Source organism: Gouania willdenowi, chromosome 6 (genome assembly GCF_900634775.1).
Source record: "Gouania willdenowi chromosome 6, fGouWil2.1, whole genome shotgun sequence".
Classification (NCBI taxonomy): Eukaryota; Metazoa; Chordata; class Actinopteri; order Blenniiformes; family Gobiesocidae; genus Gouania; species Gouania willdenowi.
Genome location: NC_041049.1, coordinates 36903244 through 36921851, shown reverse-complemented (window position 1 = coordinate 36921851; position 18608 = coordinate 36903244). Strand labels below are relative to the sequence as shown.

General features: G+C 39.0%; 1 protein-coding gene across 1 annotated transcript; it reads left to right on the top strand.

Moving 5' to 3' along the window:
* Nucleotides 1-342: 342 nt before the first annotated feature.
* On the top strand, nt 343-17899 carry scamp5a (secretory carrier membrane protein 5a). The gene is made up of 7 exons (XM_028448711.1): nt 343-465; nt 6221-6301; nt 6477-6596; nt 8132-8288; nt 8380-8481; nt 12909-13026; nt 15822-17899. The coding sequence occupies exons 2-7, from the start codon at nt 6295-6297 to the stop codon at nt 16008-16010; spliced, it is 693 nt and encodes a 230-aa protein (XP_028304512.1). The 5' UTR covers nt 343-465; nt 6221-6294; the 3' UTR covers nt 16011-17899.
* Nucleotides 17900-18608: the final 709 nt, after the last annotated feature.

The following is an 18608-nucleotide window of genomic DNA, read 5'->3' as shown; positions in this document are numbered from 1 at the left end:
TGTGGGTAAAGTGCCTTGCCCAAGGACACAACAACAATGATTTGGATAAAGCGGGATTCGGGTGTATGGAGGTACCAACTCTGCCATAGTAATAAATAAATAAATAAATACCTACAGACATATTCCATAAATAAATAAATAAACAAATAGCATTTATAGTGTATATTTAGGTATTACGTGATTTATTTATTTATTCATTTATTAATGGCATATATATTTAGGTATTGTGAGTCATTAATTTAAATTAATAATGGCATATCTGTATGTATGTATGTATGTATGTATGTATGTATGTATGTATGTATGTATGTATGTATAGAAGAAAGCACCCTGCATCACGTGACTACCTCCCACCTCCAACCCCATCACTTTGTAGCTGAGCGTCATAGTGTTTGTCTTCATCCTTACTGAGCCGTAGGATGCCATTTAAACAGATTGCAGTGACGCATTCGGACTGAGCTGAAGGTAAGACAATCGGTGTGATTTGATGCCTCGCCCTACTTCTGAAGCGGTCAATGAGCGGAATCTGTCAGCAGTGTAATGTCACCCATCAGTAGGCCGGGCCGTGTATTCGGTGCACTTGTCTCCGGATGAAGCTGCATCTGTGCAGCCGCTCGGGCTGAAGGACGCTGCGTCCATCGCCTGGGATCACGACGTCCCGCTGCATCGTTTACCACGAATTTGAACCCAAACTGTATCATTGTGTGAGAGGATGTTGTTCAACATCACCTAATAGATGTCCTTTATATTCCACCGTGCACCCACCCACAGCTGTATTGGGATGACCGTGGCCTAGAAACGCGCTATAATAAGTAGCATTCAAACAGCGTACAGGCGATGATAAGAAGGTATCAAATGTACATATTGTAGAAGCAGATAACACTTGATTAGGCTGAGCACTCGGCCACACTCCTTCCATCTCTGCTCAGTATTGATATGGCTATGTGCTGAAAACCAAAACAGGACGGAGGATAGCTCTCAGTCTTGCACAGCATTCAGGTCCTACTTAAATGATGTACACTGTCACTGGATTATTAGCAATGGTACAAGACTGCCTCAGATTACAGCCGGTTGGTTCTGAAGCATACTTGTCAAGTTTTTGGATTTTAAAATAAGGGAAATTTTCAGGAGCCCGCTACGAGCCGTCCCACCACCCCAACCAAGCTCCAGTATCCCTTATATTTTAAGATAGGTGTACAGGAAATCTAAAATAGCCACTTGTCAACCACTTACTGAATACAATTATGTGATTAGAATGTGGTAGGCCTACCTTCGTCGACATTGAAATGCTGTGAACATCCCTACTAGAGCTGGGCGATATGGACCAAAACTCATATCTCAATGTATTTTCTCAAAATGGTGATTTCAAATGTAGGCTGACCATAAAGACACTTCTGGGTTAAATTTGCTGATGCAAAATGCTACACAAGCACATTTATTAACAAACAGCTGCACAATGTGTGCCACTTTTGGCTTTTTCTCCTCTAAGGGACTTGATACATCTTGAATCTCGACATTATAAAACAGCCTAAATAAAAACATAAATGGATATATGAAGCACATTTGTTTATTTAATATACTTACAGTTCATACAAGGCAACACGTTGCATATTTACTGTTAATTTCACATTGCTTGTCTTTAAATTAGACATTACTTTTTTATTTTCATTACATATTTTCTTTTAATTTCTCAGGCTCACTCATGTGGTTCTCTGGTATTCACTAATGACTTATTAGACACATTTGTTGCTGACTTTGAATTCTTTAACACTTTTTTGAAAGCAGTGTATATTTGTGGTGCTTGTGATTGGTTGATTTACACCCCGTGGTAGACGCTAAAATCTCAGTTACTAATCTTACAGAACGTGTAACTGTGTTCTATCCTGCTGCTCTTTAGGAAGGTAAACTCTCTGTCTCATTTTCCAAGGTATTTACAGTTCTTTGTTTTCTTTTCCGGAACATCTTCTTACATTCATTCATCTCTCTTCTGAGTTGTTTCCGGGTTTGTTGCGCTGTCGGCACTAATCTCGCGAGAACTGCCACTCAGGCCATATCAGGTGGCAGTTCTCGTGAGGCTAGTGACGGCGTTCAGTTTAGTAAGGCAGAGGAATGTTTTTATTTATTTATCTTTTAATTATTATTACATTAATTAATGGGATATTTACGGGAAAATACTAATACTGGATGATGGTGGGAAAGAGGGGTAAAATACGAAAGTTTCCCGGCCAAAACGGGATACTTGGCAGGTATGTTCTGAAGTCTATTTCATTTTACCCTGGACACACCCTGGTTTGTCAACCAATACAAGGTGAACCTAAACCAGTCCGTCACATAGACGTATTCCCAGTTTATTATCAATTCACATGAACTGAAAGGACAATGCCTGCAGAAAATCTACACACAATGGGAGAAGATGCAAATATGACATTCTGAAGGTAAATAGTTAGAAAATAATTACATTGTTAAATGTACATTTATTTTTCCCTATTTAATCTGATTGTCAATTTATCATGTACTTTGAATATATATTTTTTTAAATTCTTCTGATATTAGACAGTATTAGATAAGCGGTTTGTTTGTTTACTTTAACAACACGTGTAGTATAGTGTTTAAAGACATAATGTGTGATTGTGAACTATGACAAAGTCTGCTGGTGAGAAAAACATCACAAATAGAAAAAAAGATACAAACTGGGAAAAGTTAAGTTTCCAATGCCAACCTTAATAGAGTAGCTTTATCTTTTTTGTGTGCAACATAAACTCCCTCAGAGACAGGGGTCTGGATTCAAAACTCAAACTTGGAAGCATCATCATTATTAACTTGGCTGTAGGGATCTAACGGTATGAAAATTTCGCATCACGGTTATAGTGACCAAAATTATCACGGTTTTCGGTATACCGCTGTATTTTTTAAAATGTCTTCAAAATGTTGAAAAAACAGTGATAAATTGAAATAATTTTACCAAAACGTGTATTTAAATAGATTTGTTATATATTAAAGTCTTAACAATAACAACCTGAACAAAACACTGCAAAGCGAACATTAGTTAAGTATAAAAAACTGTGCATTAAACGTTAAATACAGTAAAAAAAAAAAAAAAAAAAATGATAAAAACGGTTCAAAATAAACATAGTAAAAATGAATAAAAAAAATCTCAAAACTGCAACAGCAATAATGGCCACAGTAAAAAAAACAACAACAAAAAAAACAGATTAAAAAAAAGTGCAGGTGTAATTCCACATGAAGTAAACTTGAATAAGTTTATACCACTACTTCCTTTAATTTTTTAATGAAATACAGCAAGAAAGTGTCAGACACTCGGTGAAGTCGCTGACGGTTAAAAAAAAAAAGAAAAAAACATCTGCGACAGGCAGAGACATAAGGTTTGGGTATCATTGGATAATCCCTAATTCATCTGTGAACCAAAATAAAAGAAAAGTTTTTCTTCCTCTCCTTTTCAAACAAAAAACAAGAAACCCGCTTTCCCGTTTTAATTAAAACACCATAAAACAAACTAATATTGGCCCGTTTTTCGATTGTCGTGTGTCCTTTTCTCCTATTCCTTTTTACAATTGAACATTGAAAAACAGCAGTTTCCCTTTTACATTCTCCTTTCCCCTTTTAGAATTGAAAATAGAAAATCAGCTGTTTCCTTTTTCCATTCTGAACTCTGAAACGAAAAACAAAGTCACGTGACACGAGGTCTCGTGGTCTGACTCCTTTTTCAGCCGACATGCAGAAGTGATTGTGTCAGAATAAAAACATAGAGGGAGAGAGAATATAAAGCAGGCACAGGATCTATTACAGAGGGTGATAGATCATTAAAAAGGTTTGCAAAAGATACATGAAGATCCATTTTTTGGTCATTTTTTTTTCGACATCTGCCATCCTCACCACTCACTGCATACCTCCTGTCTGAAGCTGCTGAAGCAGAGGAACATACAGCTTGATGGTTCCCCAGTAGAATGTAGTGGACATCCCACACATCAGGTTCAGATGCTGCTGGGTTTACGAGACCACAGATGAAGTGTGTAATGACCAGCCCAGATGATCTGTTAACTGCACCATCAGCTTATTGGTGCTGTTGACCACCTCTACATCCCTGCTGTCAATGCTGGGTGGAGTGTGATAGGCTGATTTCTCCTGCTTTTTCCTGTACAGGGTCACAGGAGATGCTGGAGCCAATCCCAGCAGTATCAGGGCGTAAGGCAGTGAAATTCCAGCTGGATAGACACAGGGTGCAGAATGTAAAAACTGAGACACTTTCATAGCTGACATATTCTGAACATTTAGCTAATTTTTCATTCATTTGAGACAAATTCATATAAAACAGCATGTTTTATATTATTGTTAAAAATGTGCAAACAAATGTTAAATCAAAATGTTGAATAAAATTGTTAAATCAAAATGTTAAATCTCAACCTAAGGGCCTGTACTACGAATCTGGATTCCCTCTTATTGCACTAATTTACGGGATTTATTCAGTGTGTCCTATACTATGATGCTTCCTTCCAGGCTAAATCACCATGGTAACTTAAGGTGAACACCTAATCTGGTCGGGACCAGTTTTAGTACTGGAAAAGATCTGATTGTGTACTAAAGTCCCGCCTCCTGACCAATCAGTTCTCTTGTAAAATGAGCTGTCCATTGTTAGAAGATCCTGGTTGGTGCAGATCTGACAGCTGAAAGATTTAATAATGGATAAATGCAATCTTTTTGTTTACCGTTGATTTCCTTTTGGAAAAGATTTACTGATCTACAGTCCAGCTGAAGGAATGATCCATCCGTATCATGGACCAGCACTCTAAACTGGAATGAGCTGCACCCTGATCATTCATTCATTCACTCCTACATACACTACATCCTACAGTGACACTGACAGCAGGAACAAACAATGTGCTCTCATCCCAGTGTGTGTGTGATAAATTGAGGACTAAGTGAATAAAACACGTGTGTGCTGTAATGAAGTGAAACTGATCAGAGCGCTGTCCGTTTATCATCTCATGGATTCATTTTGGATAATCTCACACTTTTACACATTAACAGTATCAGCAGCTTCCTGCCTCTGTTCCTTAGTTCCTGCTTTTTCTGCAGCAACTCTGTTGTTTTTGCTCTGAATTATGGATTTTATTTCTTCATATCTTTAAAGAATTGTTCATCAATTGTTCTACACAGTGTCTGTGTTTGTGATTGGTCTGACACTGTATTCTCCACCCCTGTCACAGGAGCGTGCATGCAGCCTGTCTGAAATCACCTGGGTTAAATTAGTAAGTTTATTTTGTGCTTCGTAGTCCAGCTTCTGTCTGACGGAGAATGTTTGGTTAGGTGAATCCCACTAATGGAGATAAATCCAGGCTTCACATATCTCACTTTGTAGTACAGGCCCTAAATGTTAAATCTAAATCTAAATATTTAATGGGTTGCAGAGTGTAAAGACAAATGTTTAGTTGAATTTAGGAGAAACTTATCTCTTATTTTGCTTGTAAACCTATAGATAGTTACAGTAACTCTGACCTTTTACTAGGATGTTCATTGTGTCCATGTTTTCTTCCTGGAAACACACTGGACTTTTTATATTGTATATAGATTTTCCTTATGGTGTCATATAGTGTCTGATCTTGTAATTATTTAATTATTATCAATGAAAATTTAAATAAAAACTGATAAAATAAAATATTAAGAATAATAACAAATAAACCAACGTTTGTTGACATGTTGTCTCTCTGAGAGACAGAGAGAGCTTTCTGTGTGGTTCATTCTATCCTCTTTGAAAGTGGAAAAATGCCTTGAGGGCTGCTAGTGTCACGTTCTCCCTCTGCCATGTTTTCTTCACAACATAAGAAGCGCATGTTGCGCACTGCACATGCGTAGGGAGACTGATAAACTATCTCACGAGTTTTCCACACCGCGGTCATCGACCGTGGTGGTTATCATGGTAATTAAAACATAAACAGTAACCTTCACCGTTGGAAATTTTACCGTGGTTTACCGTGATACCGGTACATCCCAACTTGGCTGTAGTCATTAGTTATAATTTTTAAAATGTCTTTTTTTATTATTTGAGCTGCAAATGGTTTTCTATGGAAATGACAAGCTATTAAAGGTATTGCACTAGCTCTTCTGGGAATGTGCTGGCAGATTTACATTCAAAATACTATGCTAGCCTCAGGGGGTGAGTGACGGACACATAAACTAAGTAATAAAGTTGCTTTCTTTGTAGGTTAACTTTAAAAGCAGCTGTGATTGAAGCCTGTGTTCTTGATTGTGACTGGAGGACATTGCTGAGCAGTAATCATGGCAGGTGAGATTTGTGGCTTTACCTGATTCTACAGTTTATGTGGAATTGTAGCACTGAGTGAACAATAATTGTTTCCTACTGTACAGCTGAACATTGTTGCACTTCAACTCTAGATCAAACTTTACAAATCTCTTAAGAAAGATGGAGCGAGTTATTGAATTATGTCTTTATATTTCAGAAAACAACTTCCCTCCCCTGCCCCGATTCATTCCCCTCAAGCCATGTTTCTACCAAGACTTCAATGAGATTCCAGATCAACGGCGCACCATGTGCAAGAGGCTCTACTACCTCTGGATCTGTGAGTGTACTAGCTGTTGCATTGAAGTAAATTGTCTCATATTTATTGTCTGTGAATGGCTATTGTGGCAGGTCGGCATTTTAGTGCCATGCTTTCCATTGGTAAACTTTCCACACTTTCTTTTAGTTGTGTCACCTTGTTTTTTCCAAAACAGTGAGTTACCTTAAAACATCTCATACCACTGTGGCAGACCAGTTTAGAGACCTTTCTCCTTTACTTTTATAGAAACTTGGAAGGATTGGTGCTATGTTGGCATGGTGATTTGAATATCTAAACATACAGTATATATGATGAGACTGTATACAAACATAAATTTAAATATGAATTTTTCTTAAAATTTGAAAATCATAATAACTTACTTAGAACATAATACATGTATTTTCACATGTAGTTCTGCACCAATCTACACCTACAAGCATGAAATGTATGATTTTTGTTGGCAGCTGATTTAGAACACTTCTCCATATCTCAAAGTTATTAGATGATGTATTAAGTGCAGCACTCAGAGGCAAATAGTTTACTGTTTATGCAATGACCATTTGTTCTGGGAATAGAGGACTGAAACTTTGATAGTGTGAAAAAGCCAAACAAAATATTTCTATTTAAACTGATTACCAGATCACAAATTAATGTTTGGCTTATTTGCTTGGTTGCTTGCACCATGTATGCATGACATCTGTTTACAAACGGTGCAGTGTGTTACGTCACGGTGTGTCACGGGCAAACAGCCCCTGCACTTCAGCCACAACAACATTGTGTTACTGTTCTGTTAGATTAATGCAAAGTAATGATGCAGAAAAGTTGAGTGAGGGAAGCGTTCTGTGAACATACACAACTTAAATAGTGCAGGGAAAGTGATCAGCAGATTGGGTACATCTGAGTAGAAACAGGAGGGAGACACTCATTTACCCAACCAACACAAACATAAGATAGGTAGTGTAAAGACACATAAAGGAGCCCTGAGCCACAGACAGATGCAGAACAATAATAAACCCCATAATGCCAACTCATGAATGGAATAATTAATGGGCTAATAACTTAAGAACAAAATCAAAAGCACAACCAAGACAACCATAGTAATGTAAAAACCCAACCGAAAAAGAACCCCAATAAGGTTTACACTCAAAACCTCTAATATTATAAGTCTATATACATATATATGTCAGTGTGTCACTGAGTTGTCAACCTAGCTTTTTGTAAAAAATAGTCAGTCAGCTGGGAATAAATGTAGCACACGCAAGTTTATGCAGAATTCTGGAAACGTACTCGTGTACAAAAAAATCTTGCTATAATGGCCTTTACTGCATGGAAATATTGAACTTAAATATTTACCACTGTTGGCAGAGATGGTAAGATGTCTGGAGACTCATCACTTATTAAATTTGATGTGCAACTTTCCTAATAGTTTGAATTTAATTCTAAATTTGTAGATTTATCCCTGAATTGAAATAGTTACCTAATGTGTCGGCGATAAGAGTGGTAGTGATTACTCTGTCTCTCATGTTTGGCTCATCTGTGCTTCCTCTCTGTGGCAGTGAATGCCTCAACACTAGCCGTTAATCTCATTGGCTGTCTGGCATGGATGTGCGGAGGAGGCGGAGCCACCAACTTTGGGATGGCCATCCTATGGCTCATCCTCTTCACACCTTGTTCTTATGTTTGCTGGTTCAGGCCCATCTACAAGGCCTTCAAGTAAGATTGCAATGCCTAATCACCACACAGCAACGCTTAGCGCTGTTCTGCTGAGTCATCATTGCTGATGGCAATTATTGCTTTCATGCAGAACTGACAGCTCCTTCAACTTCATGGCTTTCTTCTTCGTCTTCATGGCCCAGGTGGTGATCAGTATCATCCAGACTGTGGGCATCCCTGGTTGGGGAGTGTGGTAAGAGCTTTCTCTTGCTTGATTGTTTGCAGGTGTTATTTTACATATTTAATGCAATTTAAATCCAACTTCTGGAACACAATTGCATGTGAATAGGGCATTTGTCCAACGTATAAAAAGCCCCTACATCCTCAGTTTAAAAACATTTTTTTTTTTTTGAGGAAGCAGTCTTTGTTATAATGTTTACAGTGAAGAATTTCTCTAAAAGATATGCTCAGATCAGCTCAGTCAGCTGAAAGACAAACTAATGGTTTTCCTTTTATGAATAAAATAATTTCTCGATAATTTCTACAAAGATAAACATTTGTGAGGTCAGAGTGACCAGTGTTTTGTCAAAAACCAGACTGAACTTTTCATTAGACACAGGTTTTAACACTTGCAATGCTACTACGTCACAGTGATAATGACTGTAATACCTACAAAATACTATAAAAATATCACAGCTTCCCTATATTTGGAAACTCCTATTTATTACAATTCAGTGTGACAATTCAAATCAGAAGTTTAAATACTGAATAAAGAAACAAAACAGTTTTCAAATAACAGTGTCTAAGAAATAGAAATTTGTGTCATTGTCTAACCTGTCGATGAAAGCAGCACAATGCATGGTGTGCAACAAGAACACTAAATACATAACACACTATGAAACAAAGACTAGTCTATCCTTTTAACATTTAGTAACTTAATAAATAAAGAAATAAAATAATAGTCATACGGATAAGGATCCCCCAGGCCCTTATTCTGAATTTCTATCAGAATTCTCTGAGTTTATATCAAACTTAGTCCTCAGTTCTGATAAAATACTGATAGTAGGAGATTTTAATATCCATGTGGACAAAGACAGTGATAGCCTGAGCTCAGCCTTTATGTCCCTAATAGACTCAGTTGGCTTTTTTCAAACTATTAATGAAGCTACTCATCATTTAAATCATACTCTTGATCTTGTTCTAACATATGGCCTTGATATTAATGAACTAAAAGTCTACCCTGAAAATCCTCTGCTATCAGATCACTTTTTAATATCTTTTAACATTATATTAGAGGATCTCGCACTGTGCAATAAAATAGTTATGAGTAGAAATCTGTCCAATAGTGCTGTGGCTAAATTTAAAGAGGCCATCCCTGCTGCCTTAAACTCAGTGCACCATCCAATAAATAACTATGATATTAATTATAACCCCTCTCAACTGGATCTGCTTGTCGATAGCTCTGCTAGTCTACTAAAATCCACCTTGGACTCAATTGCCCCATTGAGGGAAAAAACTATTAAACGTCAGAGGAAAGCTCCGTGGTTTAGCTCTGAAACTCACACACTCAAACAAACAACCCGTAAATTAGAGAGAATGTGGCGCTCCAATAAAACAGAGGAGTCACGAATACTCTGGCAAGAAAGCCATAGTAAATACATGACAGCCTTACGACATAGTCGATCTACATACTACTCCTCACTAATTGAAGAAAATAAAAATAATCCGAGGTACCTTTTCAGCACTGTAGCCAGGCTAACACAAAGTCAGAGCTCTATTGAGCCCATGATTCCTCTAGCCTTCAGCTGTGAGGACTTTATGACATTTTTTAACGATAAAATTCATAAGATTAGAGATAAAATTAGCCACTCCCTGCCTTCACCTGGGCCTGCTGTACCATTAAATGTAAATAGGCCAAACCTAAACTGTTTCACACATATAGGACTTCAGGAACTTAACTCTATTATTTCATCCTCCAAACCATCGACCTGCCTTTCAGATCCGATCCCAACTAAGCTGTTTAAAGAAGTTATTCCCCTGGTCTGCCCATCTTTGTTGGAGACAATAAATATATCCCTATCAATAGGCTACGTGCCACAGTCCTTTAAAGTAGCTGTAATCAAACCCCTTCTCAAAAAACCTACTCTTGATTCCAGCACTTTAGCAAACTACAGGCCTATATCTAATCTTCCTTTTATTTCAAAGATTCTTGAGAAAGTTGTGGCGGCTCAGCTCTGTGAATTTCTTCAAAACAACAGCCTGTTCGAGGACTTCCAGTCAGGTTTTAGAGCTCAACACAGCACAGAGACTGCTTTAGTTAAAGTAACTAATGATCTACTCTGGGCCTCAGATGAAGGACGACTCTCAGTGCTGGTTTTATTAGATCTTAGTGCAGCTTTTGACACTATAGATCACTATATTCTACTAGAGAGATTAGAGAAATTACTTGGAATCACAGGGACTGCCCTAAACTGGTTTAAGTCCTACCTATCTGATAGGTACCAGTTTGTACACGTGAATAATAGGTCTTCTGTGTACACTAAAGTAAGCTACGGGGTTCCTCAGGGCTCTGTGCTAGGTCCAATCCAAATCAGCTATCTAAACTTGAGGCCTGTCTAAAGGACATTAGGGCCTGGATGGACCAAAATTTTCTTCTTCTCAACTCAGACAAGACTGAGGTCATTGTACTGGGCCCACGACACCTTAGAGAAACCTATGCTAGCCTAACTGCCCTAGATGGCATTACTCTGGCACGAAGCACAACTGTTAGAAACCTTGGGGTTCTATTTGATCAGGATTTATCCTTCAACTCTCACATAAAACAAACTTCAAGAACTGCCTTCTTTCATCTCCGTAACATTGCTAAAATCAGATCTATCCTGTCTCAGGGCGGCGCCGAAAAACTAGTCCATGCTTTTGTTACCTCTAGACTGAATTATTGTAATTCTCTTTTAGCAAGCTGCCCGAGCAAGTCGCTTAAGACACTTCAGCTGGTTCAAAATGCTGCAGCACGTGTACTGACTAAAACTAGGAGAAGAGATCACATTACTCCTGTATTAGCCTCTCTGCATTGGCTTCCCATAAAATATAGAATAGAATTCAAGATTCTTCTTCTCACTTATAAAGCCCTAAATGGACAGGCACCAGCCTATCTCAAGGAGCTTGTAGTGCCATACAATCCCCCCAGAACACTACGCTCTCAAAATGCTGGATTACTCGTTGTTCCATTTGTCTCTAAAAGTAGTATAGGAGGAAGAGCTTTCAGTTATCAGGCCCCACTTCTCTGGAACCATCTACCAACCACGGTTCGGGGGGCAGACACCCTCTCTACCTTTAAGGTTAGGCTCAAAACATTCCTCTTTGGTAAAGCTTTTAGTTAGGAACCAGCTCATAGCTCATAATTAAGATGCAATAGGCATAGACTGCCGGGGGGGGGGGTCTGGCATGCTCGGTTGGAGAGGGCGTTAAGAGAGAGGTCATTTAGGTTAGAGAGGGACCTGAGAGGGTCCCATTCCTCTCTCAAACACTCCCTCTATGTCTGCTTCTTCCCTTGTGTGTTTGCTCCTGTACTCCTTCTGGCTTTTGTCTTGCAGGTCCGTGGGATCCTCAGTGTGGAGTTACAGAGTCTCAGCAGCTCTGTCTCCACCCTCTCCTCTGCACACACCCAACACAGCATAACGTGGATGGCTGTTCATCATAGGAATGGGATCCACACAAGGTTCCTGCTGCTTAACAGAAGGTTTTCCTTGCCGCCATGATGAATTCATGTTGGGTGTGGGATACATATGTATGTGTATATACGTATATATGCATATGTGTGTATCCATAAAATGAAGAGTCCGTCCTTAAGACTGCTCTACTGTAAAGTGCCTTGAGATACCATTGGTTATGATTTGGCGCTATACAAATAAAGATTGATTGATTGATTGATTGATTGATCTCCCTGAGGTTATTAAAGGGACACTGTATTGGATGTCGTCAGGCTAAAATAGTGGCTGGGTGGAATGTTCTTCTTGAAAAAGTGCATTGGAGGGCCACAAACCACAAAAACATGAATGTGCTTATTGTAAATAGTATCTCAGTCATCCTAGTTTAGGGAATATTTCAACATGCTGCATCTGGAACCGCTTTGAAGACAGAGATCGGAATTTTAAACTCTAATACCGGTTTCCAAGGTGTATGGAATGCAGCATCAGCCTTACTGTTATATGGACTTTCAAGTGAGTGCAAATTGCATCTCTAAGATTAAGATTAAGATTAAATCGGGGCTTTCGCCTTTAATTGGCCATGTAATGTTTGTACATTAATGGAATTCGTCCTCTGCATTTAACCCATCCCTGAGGAGCAGTGGGCAGCCATTTTGCGGCGCCTGGGGAGCAGTTCGGGGTTAAGGGACTTGCTCAACATCCCACAGTGACGGCCCAGGTGAGGCTTGAACCGGCAACCCTCCGATTACAAGCCCAGCGTCCTTAACCACTAGGCCACCACTCCCCTAAGTGGCACAAAACTGGTCAGAATACTATAAAATGTCCCTTTAATGTGTGGTCATCTGACTGATTGGCTTTCACTAACCAAAGGTTTAATTTTCCGTGAGTAAAATCTTTGAAACCTTGATAATCCTGACAAAATCTAAACTTTTCTCTTTTTCTTCTATTTTTATGCTTGTGCTGACTTCCTTAGTGGCTGGTTGGCCACCATCACCTTCTTCAGCACCAATATTGGCTCAGCTGTGGTCATGCTGATTCCCACCATCATGTTCACAGCTGTGGCTGTCCTCTCCTTCATCGCCTTGACAAAGGTGAGCTCCATTCCCACACATACTGTATATGTGTCCTCAACTTAGCAGCCACAATTGAGTATGAAGTCAACAAAATGATTATTGACTGTGGTTCAGTGTAGACAAGGTACTTTCCAGAACACTTGTTCTGACAGTGGAAGAATTGAGATGTGGATCCCAGTCGAAAATCAGCCGCTTGCACATTGTTAGTTTATTGTCCTAATGCAGTGTTACTCAAATACAAACCATCAAGGTCCAAACGGAAATTCTTTCATGAGTCAAAGATTAATTTATTATATTTGGTCAAGCCACAAGTCATAATGTTATATCTAAAACAAAATTTAATTTTCATTCAAAATAAAAACATACTAAAATAAAATGCCATTTAATTTTTTACACAAAAAAATAAATCTCAACCAAAATCTCAGAAAAACTAGAATATCATAAGGAATTTTTTTTTTTAATAGGCAAAAAAGGAAGCATTGCTGTTCTCATGAATTCTAAAATTAACGTGCTAAAATAAAACAAAAATATTTCATTTCTATCACAAAAAATATATATTTTGGTAAACCAATATTTTGAGATATCATATTGATAAACCGGTGGAATAAAAACTGCTGTTTAATGAGAGAAATGCCATCTTTTGTCTTTTGAACTTTGTCACACTTGATTGTGATGGCCGGCCAACATTAATGAAAAGTGTAAGATCTCTGAAAATGTAAATCAATTTCTGTCAAAAAGAATTAAAACTGCTGTTTAGAAAACATTTCCGAACATTTTCCATTAATACCTTGTATATTAAAGGTCAATTTAAATATGTTAAAGAAATACAATTATTTTAAATGAAAAAAAATTCGATTAGATACACTTTATTAATCCCTTGGTAATGCTTTGTCAGGGAAATTATATTTCCAGCAGCACTACAGAAAATAAAAGCAGCACACAGAGTTGAAATAATATATAGATACTGAATATAGAGAATATACTAGAAGAAATCAGAATGTACACAAAAATAAATAAACAAGGTTGGTGCTACAGAGTACAACTACTGCTCCTCCTTTGTCTATCTGTTATCCCTCCTCCCCCTGACCCAGGAGTTGTACAGTTTGATGGCCTGAGGGACAAAGGAGTGCTTCAGTCTGTTAGTCCTGCACTTTGGAAGGAGCAGTCTGTGGATGCACAGGCTCCTCTGGTTGATGACGGTGTGCAGAGGTTGGCTGGCATCGTCCACAATGTCCAGCACTTTGTCCAGTGTTCTCCTCTCTGCCACCATCACCAGAGAATCAAGCTTCATGCCAACCACAGAGCCTGCCCGCCTGATTAGTTTGTCCAACCTGGACGCGTTCTTCTTTGAGGTGCTTCCCCCCCAGCACACCACTTTGTAGACAAAGACGCTGGCTACCACGCACTGGTAGAACATCCACAGGAGTTTCCTGCAGATGTTGAATGACCGCAGCCTCCTCAGGAAGTACAGCCTGCTCTGTACCTTCCTGTACAGGTGATTGGTGTGGGTTGCGCAGTCCAGTTTGTTGTCCAGCCACTGCCCGAGGTACTTGTACGAGTCCACAACCTCCACCTCAGCTTCCTCAATCAGAACTGGTCGCAGTCTTGGTCTGGACCTCCTAAAGTCAATGACCAGCTCCTTTGTTTTCGAGGTGTTGAGCTGTAGATGGTTGGTGCGGCTCCAAACAGCAAAGTCCCTCACCTGGCTCCTGTACTCCTCCTCTCTGTCATCCCTGATGTACCCAACAATGGCTGTGTCATCAGCCAACTTCTGGATGTGGCACAGCTCAAAGATGTAACAGAAGTCAGATGTATACAGGGTGAAGAGATGAGGGGCCAGCACCGTTCCTTGGGGCACTCCGATGCTGCTCATCACAGTATCAGACGTGGTGTCCTTCAGCCTGACACACTGTGGACTTTTGGTGAAGTAGCTGGAGATCCAGGTGACCATGCAGTGGTCTACTCGCATCCTGTTCAGTTTATTCTGAAACACTGAAGCCACATGGGCTGGATGGTGTTAAAGGCGCTCGAGAAATCCAAAAATTAGAACCCTCACTGCGCCTCCTCCGTCATCCAGGTGCAAGTGGGCTCGGTGTAGCAGGTAGAGGATAGCATCCTCCACACCAACACATGCCTGGTATGCAAACTGACAGTCCTGGATGTGCTGCATCTCGGACCGAGGAGGCCCAAATGACCTATTATTAGAAAAACATTTTTTGCAAATGCTCTCAACTCACCAAAAACTAGTTTGACCTCAAATGCATGTTTTATGATTGACGGAAGAAGCCACACAAGCACAGGGAGAACATGCAAACTCCACACAGAAAGGTCCCAGGAAGGCATCTGGCATTAGAGTCAAACCCAGGCCTTCTTGATTGCATAGGACTTTTTTCAACATACAATAACATTATTTTGTTTAAATAAAGACAAATGATATTGATGGTGTTTTACATTAATGGTAAATCTTCACTCCTGTATAATGGCTTTTACACAGCATAATACATTAGTAGTGTCCTTTATAGTGATAGTAACATTCACACACCAACGGAGAGGGAGCTGCCATGCTCAAAGACATTTGCGGATATAAGTCGGGCATTGAATTGCCCACCTTTTGATCAGAGTATAATTGATTATTAGAAATCGTTTACAGGCAGAATTCCAATAGTGTTAGTGTGTAAACACTTTAGAAAAAGGTTTAATGCTGTTGCTTCAAGTGGTGATGTAGTTCATATGAGCTTTGAATTCTGCTGCAAGATGTCAAAGTTGTTTGTAAGTGAGGGATAACTCAATCCTGGCTGTTCTGTCCCTCACAGGTTCACAACTTCTACCGTGGCAGTGGTGGCAGTCTGGGAAAAGCCCAGGAGGAGTGGGCCACGGGGGCCTGGAAGAATCCACACGTCCAGCAGGCAGCTCAGCAGGCTGCTATGGGCGCGGCTCAGGGCGCTATGCAGCAGAATCAGTACTCAGCAGCCCCCACCTACAACTATGATGACCCAATGTAGGACAGATAACTAAAATGAGATTGCTTGAGAAGAAAAATAGGTGCCCTTCATCATCATGGAACTAGTCATGTATTTAGAGAGAACGTCATTGGAACCAGAAAAAAAAAAATCCTAACAGCAAGTCACAATTATTGGATACAAAAGTCATAACTTCAAGTTTAAAAACTTGTAATTAATGCATACAAAAGTTATAATTGCAATAAAAAAAAAAAACATGTTCTTCAATATACCTCCAAAACCCGTTAGATAAAAAGTCGTATTATATGAGCTATTTGATGCTTAGATGAATCAAGGCTTTAGTTAAAAAAACATTATGCGTACAATAATCAAATCCTTAGTTTGCTTGCAAATTCACACCCTTAAAAAGTTTTTAAGCAAAAAGATGCAGTGGCTTTGCTGAAGGGGGCAGTACCTGACTCTTATTGTGAAATGCACGACTCAATATTGTGACTTTTATCCAATAACTATTACTTGCTCTTGGTATACTTTTCAGTAACAGAAACAGGCTTCCATAGAACATAGATATACTGAAGTCAGACAGTTATTATAAACCTTTTGCTGATCAACCATCAGATATTAGATATCTATTGCTGTTTCCAGTGAGAGAGCAGTTTGACTCAGCACTTTTGGCTCAATCAGGACCCTTGGTTATGACATAAACGCAGCAAATTTTGTTTCCATTACATGTAAAATGAAAGCACACTCTGTGATTGAAAATGTATTTTATTGGATCAATATGCCTAACCAATGTTGTACAGGTCAAAAGGTGAAAGAAAACCCTGAACAGGCTTGGGTAAACACTAAACTTTTAAGTGTTGATAGGACTCATATGCAGTGATGGATGTTTTCCTGGTTAACCTTCCCACGTATTACTACATGTAAATGCTCCAAAGTGTTTCTAATTGTATGGATTTCAGGCCTTAGTGTGTCATTTTGTGGCTGTTGATGTTCTTCCATGAGTCTGTGTAACATGATGTGTATATAAATGAATAGAATATTTAATTCAAGCAGGTTTTTTCTCTATAGAAACTGAAAGAGGTTGTGTCACTGAAGCAGTGTTAAACCTGAACCCGATGTGAAGTTCATTTGAAAATGTAAGTCATCTTGTCTGATTGTGATGATGTGGTATTTAATAGACTGACTGTAGTTTAACTTTTTTCCTGTATGTATTTTAAATGACGTGTGTGAGCGCGTGTGTTTTTGCAGCACCAGTTTGTGTTTTTTCGTGGTTTTAGCTCGACTTTTTCTTTCAATCACACTTTTTGGGGAAATTAATACATCAGACTTGTGCTGGGTTATACATCAGTGAAAACTGTACATGTGGTTAGTTTGAAATGGAACATTATTCTAAAGAAAGTGGAGTCCTGCTGCTCAGGCATGAATAAAGAACAATAGATGTGTTTACAAGGTGGACACCTCTGCTGTGATTGTCAACAGTTTCAACAGCAGATACACATCATTGTAAACTCTACTGTCCCTTTGCTTGTTTGCTAGGAAATGCACAGCTGATAATTTCTGATAATACTGCACAACGATGCACAAACATCCTCTGCAAACAACAGGAGTGAACGGAAGTGACAGCTGTGCAGATTTTGTGTAGTGAGAACTCATTGCATTAACCGTTGCTCTATCAAATCTTCCTGAAGCCATCCTCTTACCTCCTTCCCTCTACTCCCACATTTACTGTATGTTCTATGTGTTACAATGTACTATATCACAAGTAGAGTCCAGCAAGTCTTGAGGTGAATATTTGCCACACTAAGGAGGAGTGGGCTTGAAAAAAGAATGAAAGTTTGAGGTGTGCGTGTCTCCATGAGTAAATGAGAAATACATTTGTGTGTATTACTTTTGTATTATTTGGTCTTAGGTAATAAATAGTTCTTGTTGCATTTGGTTGTTTTAATTTTATAATATCACACACACAAAACATTCAACATCTTAATTTCATGAAGCTAAGAACTAGTTTACATGGCATATTCAACAGCAAGACAAGAAAAATGTAATTTCAAAATGTGTTGATTAATTCATACACGGAAGACATTCCATTTAACACTCAAATTTGCTCCTATTATCTAAAGGATGAACACAAAGCAAAATAGACTGATGGTTGTCAGGATCCATCATTTTAGTATTTGTATAAAGTGTAATGAATAGATAATATATAGCGTAGTACTATACTTTGACCTGCAACTCTAACAGCTTCTACATTTTTTGAAAGGCTTTCTACAAGTGTTTTAATCACTACCTGTATTTAAATGCAGTGAGCAGCCGTGATCAAGAGAGGAGCGCAAGAGAGGAGCGCAGGAGCACACCAGAGCGAGAGAGAGAGGGCATCTGGCAGTTGTGGCGTGCTGAATGTCCAACTGCCCGAAACCAGTGTGGGACAGAATGGCAGAACAAACCGCGACACTCACCCAGATGTTGGCGTAGGTAGAATGATCTGAGATATTGTGATGACATTGGACACTGCACTCTTTTGTCCTTACAGCAGCAGTGAGCAAAACCCACCATGAGTAACTGTAAGAAACATCATTATGTTTATTTCTTTAGCGTTCACACATTTTAGTTTAAATGGACTGAGCTGAACCAGAGACCTAA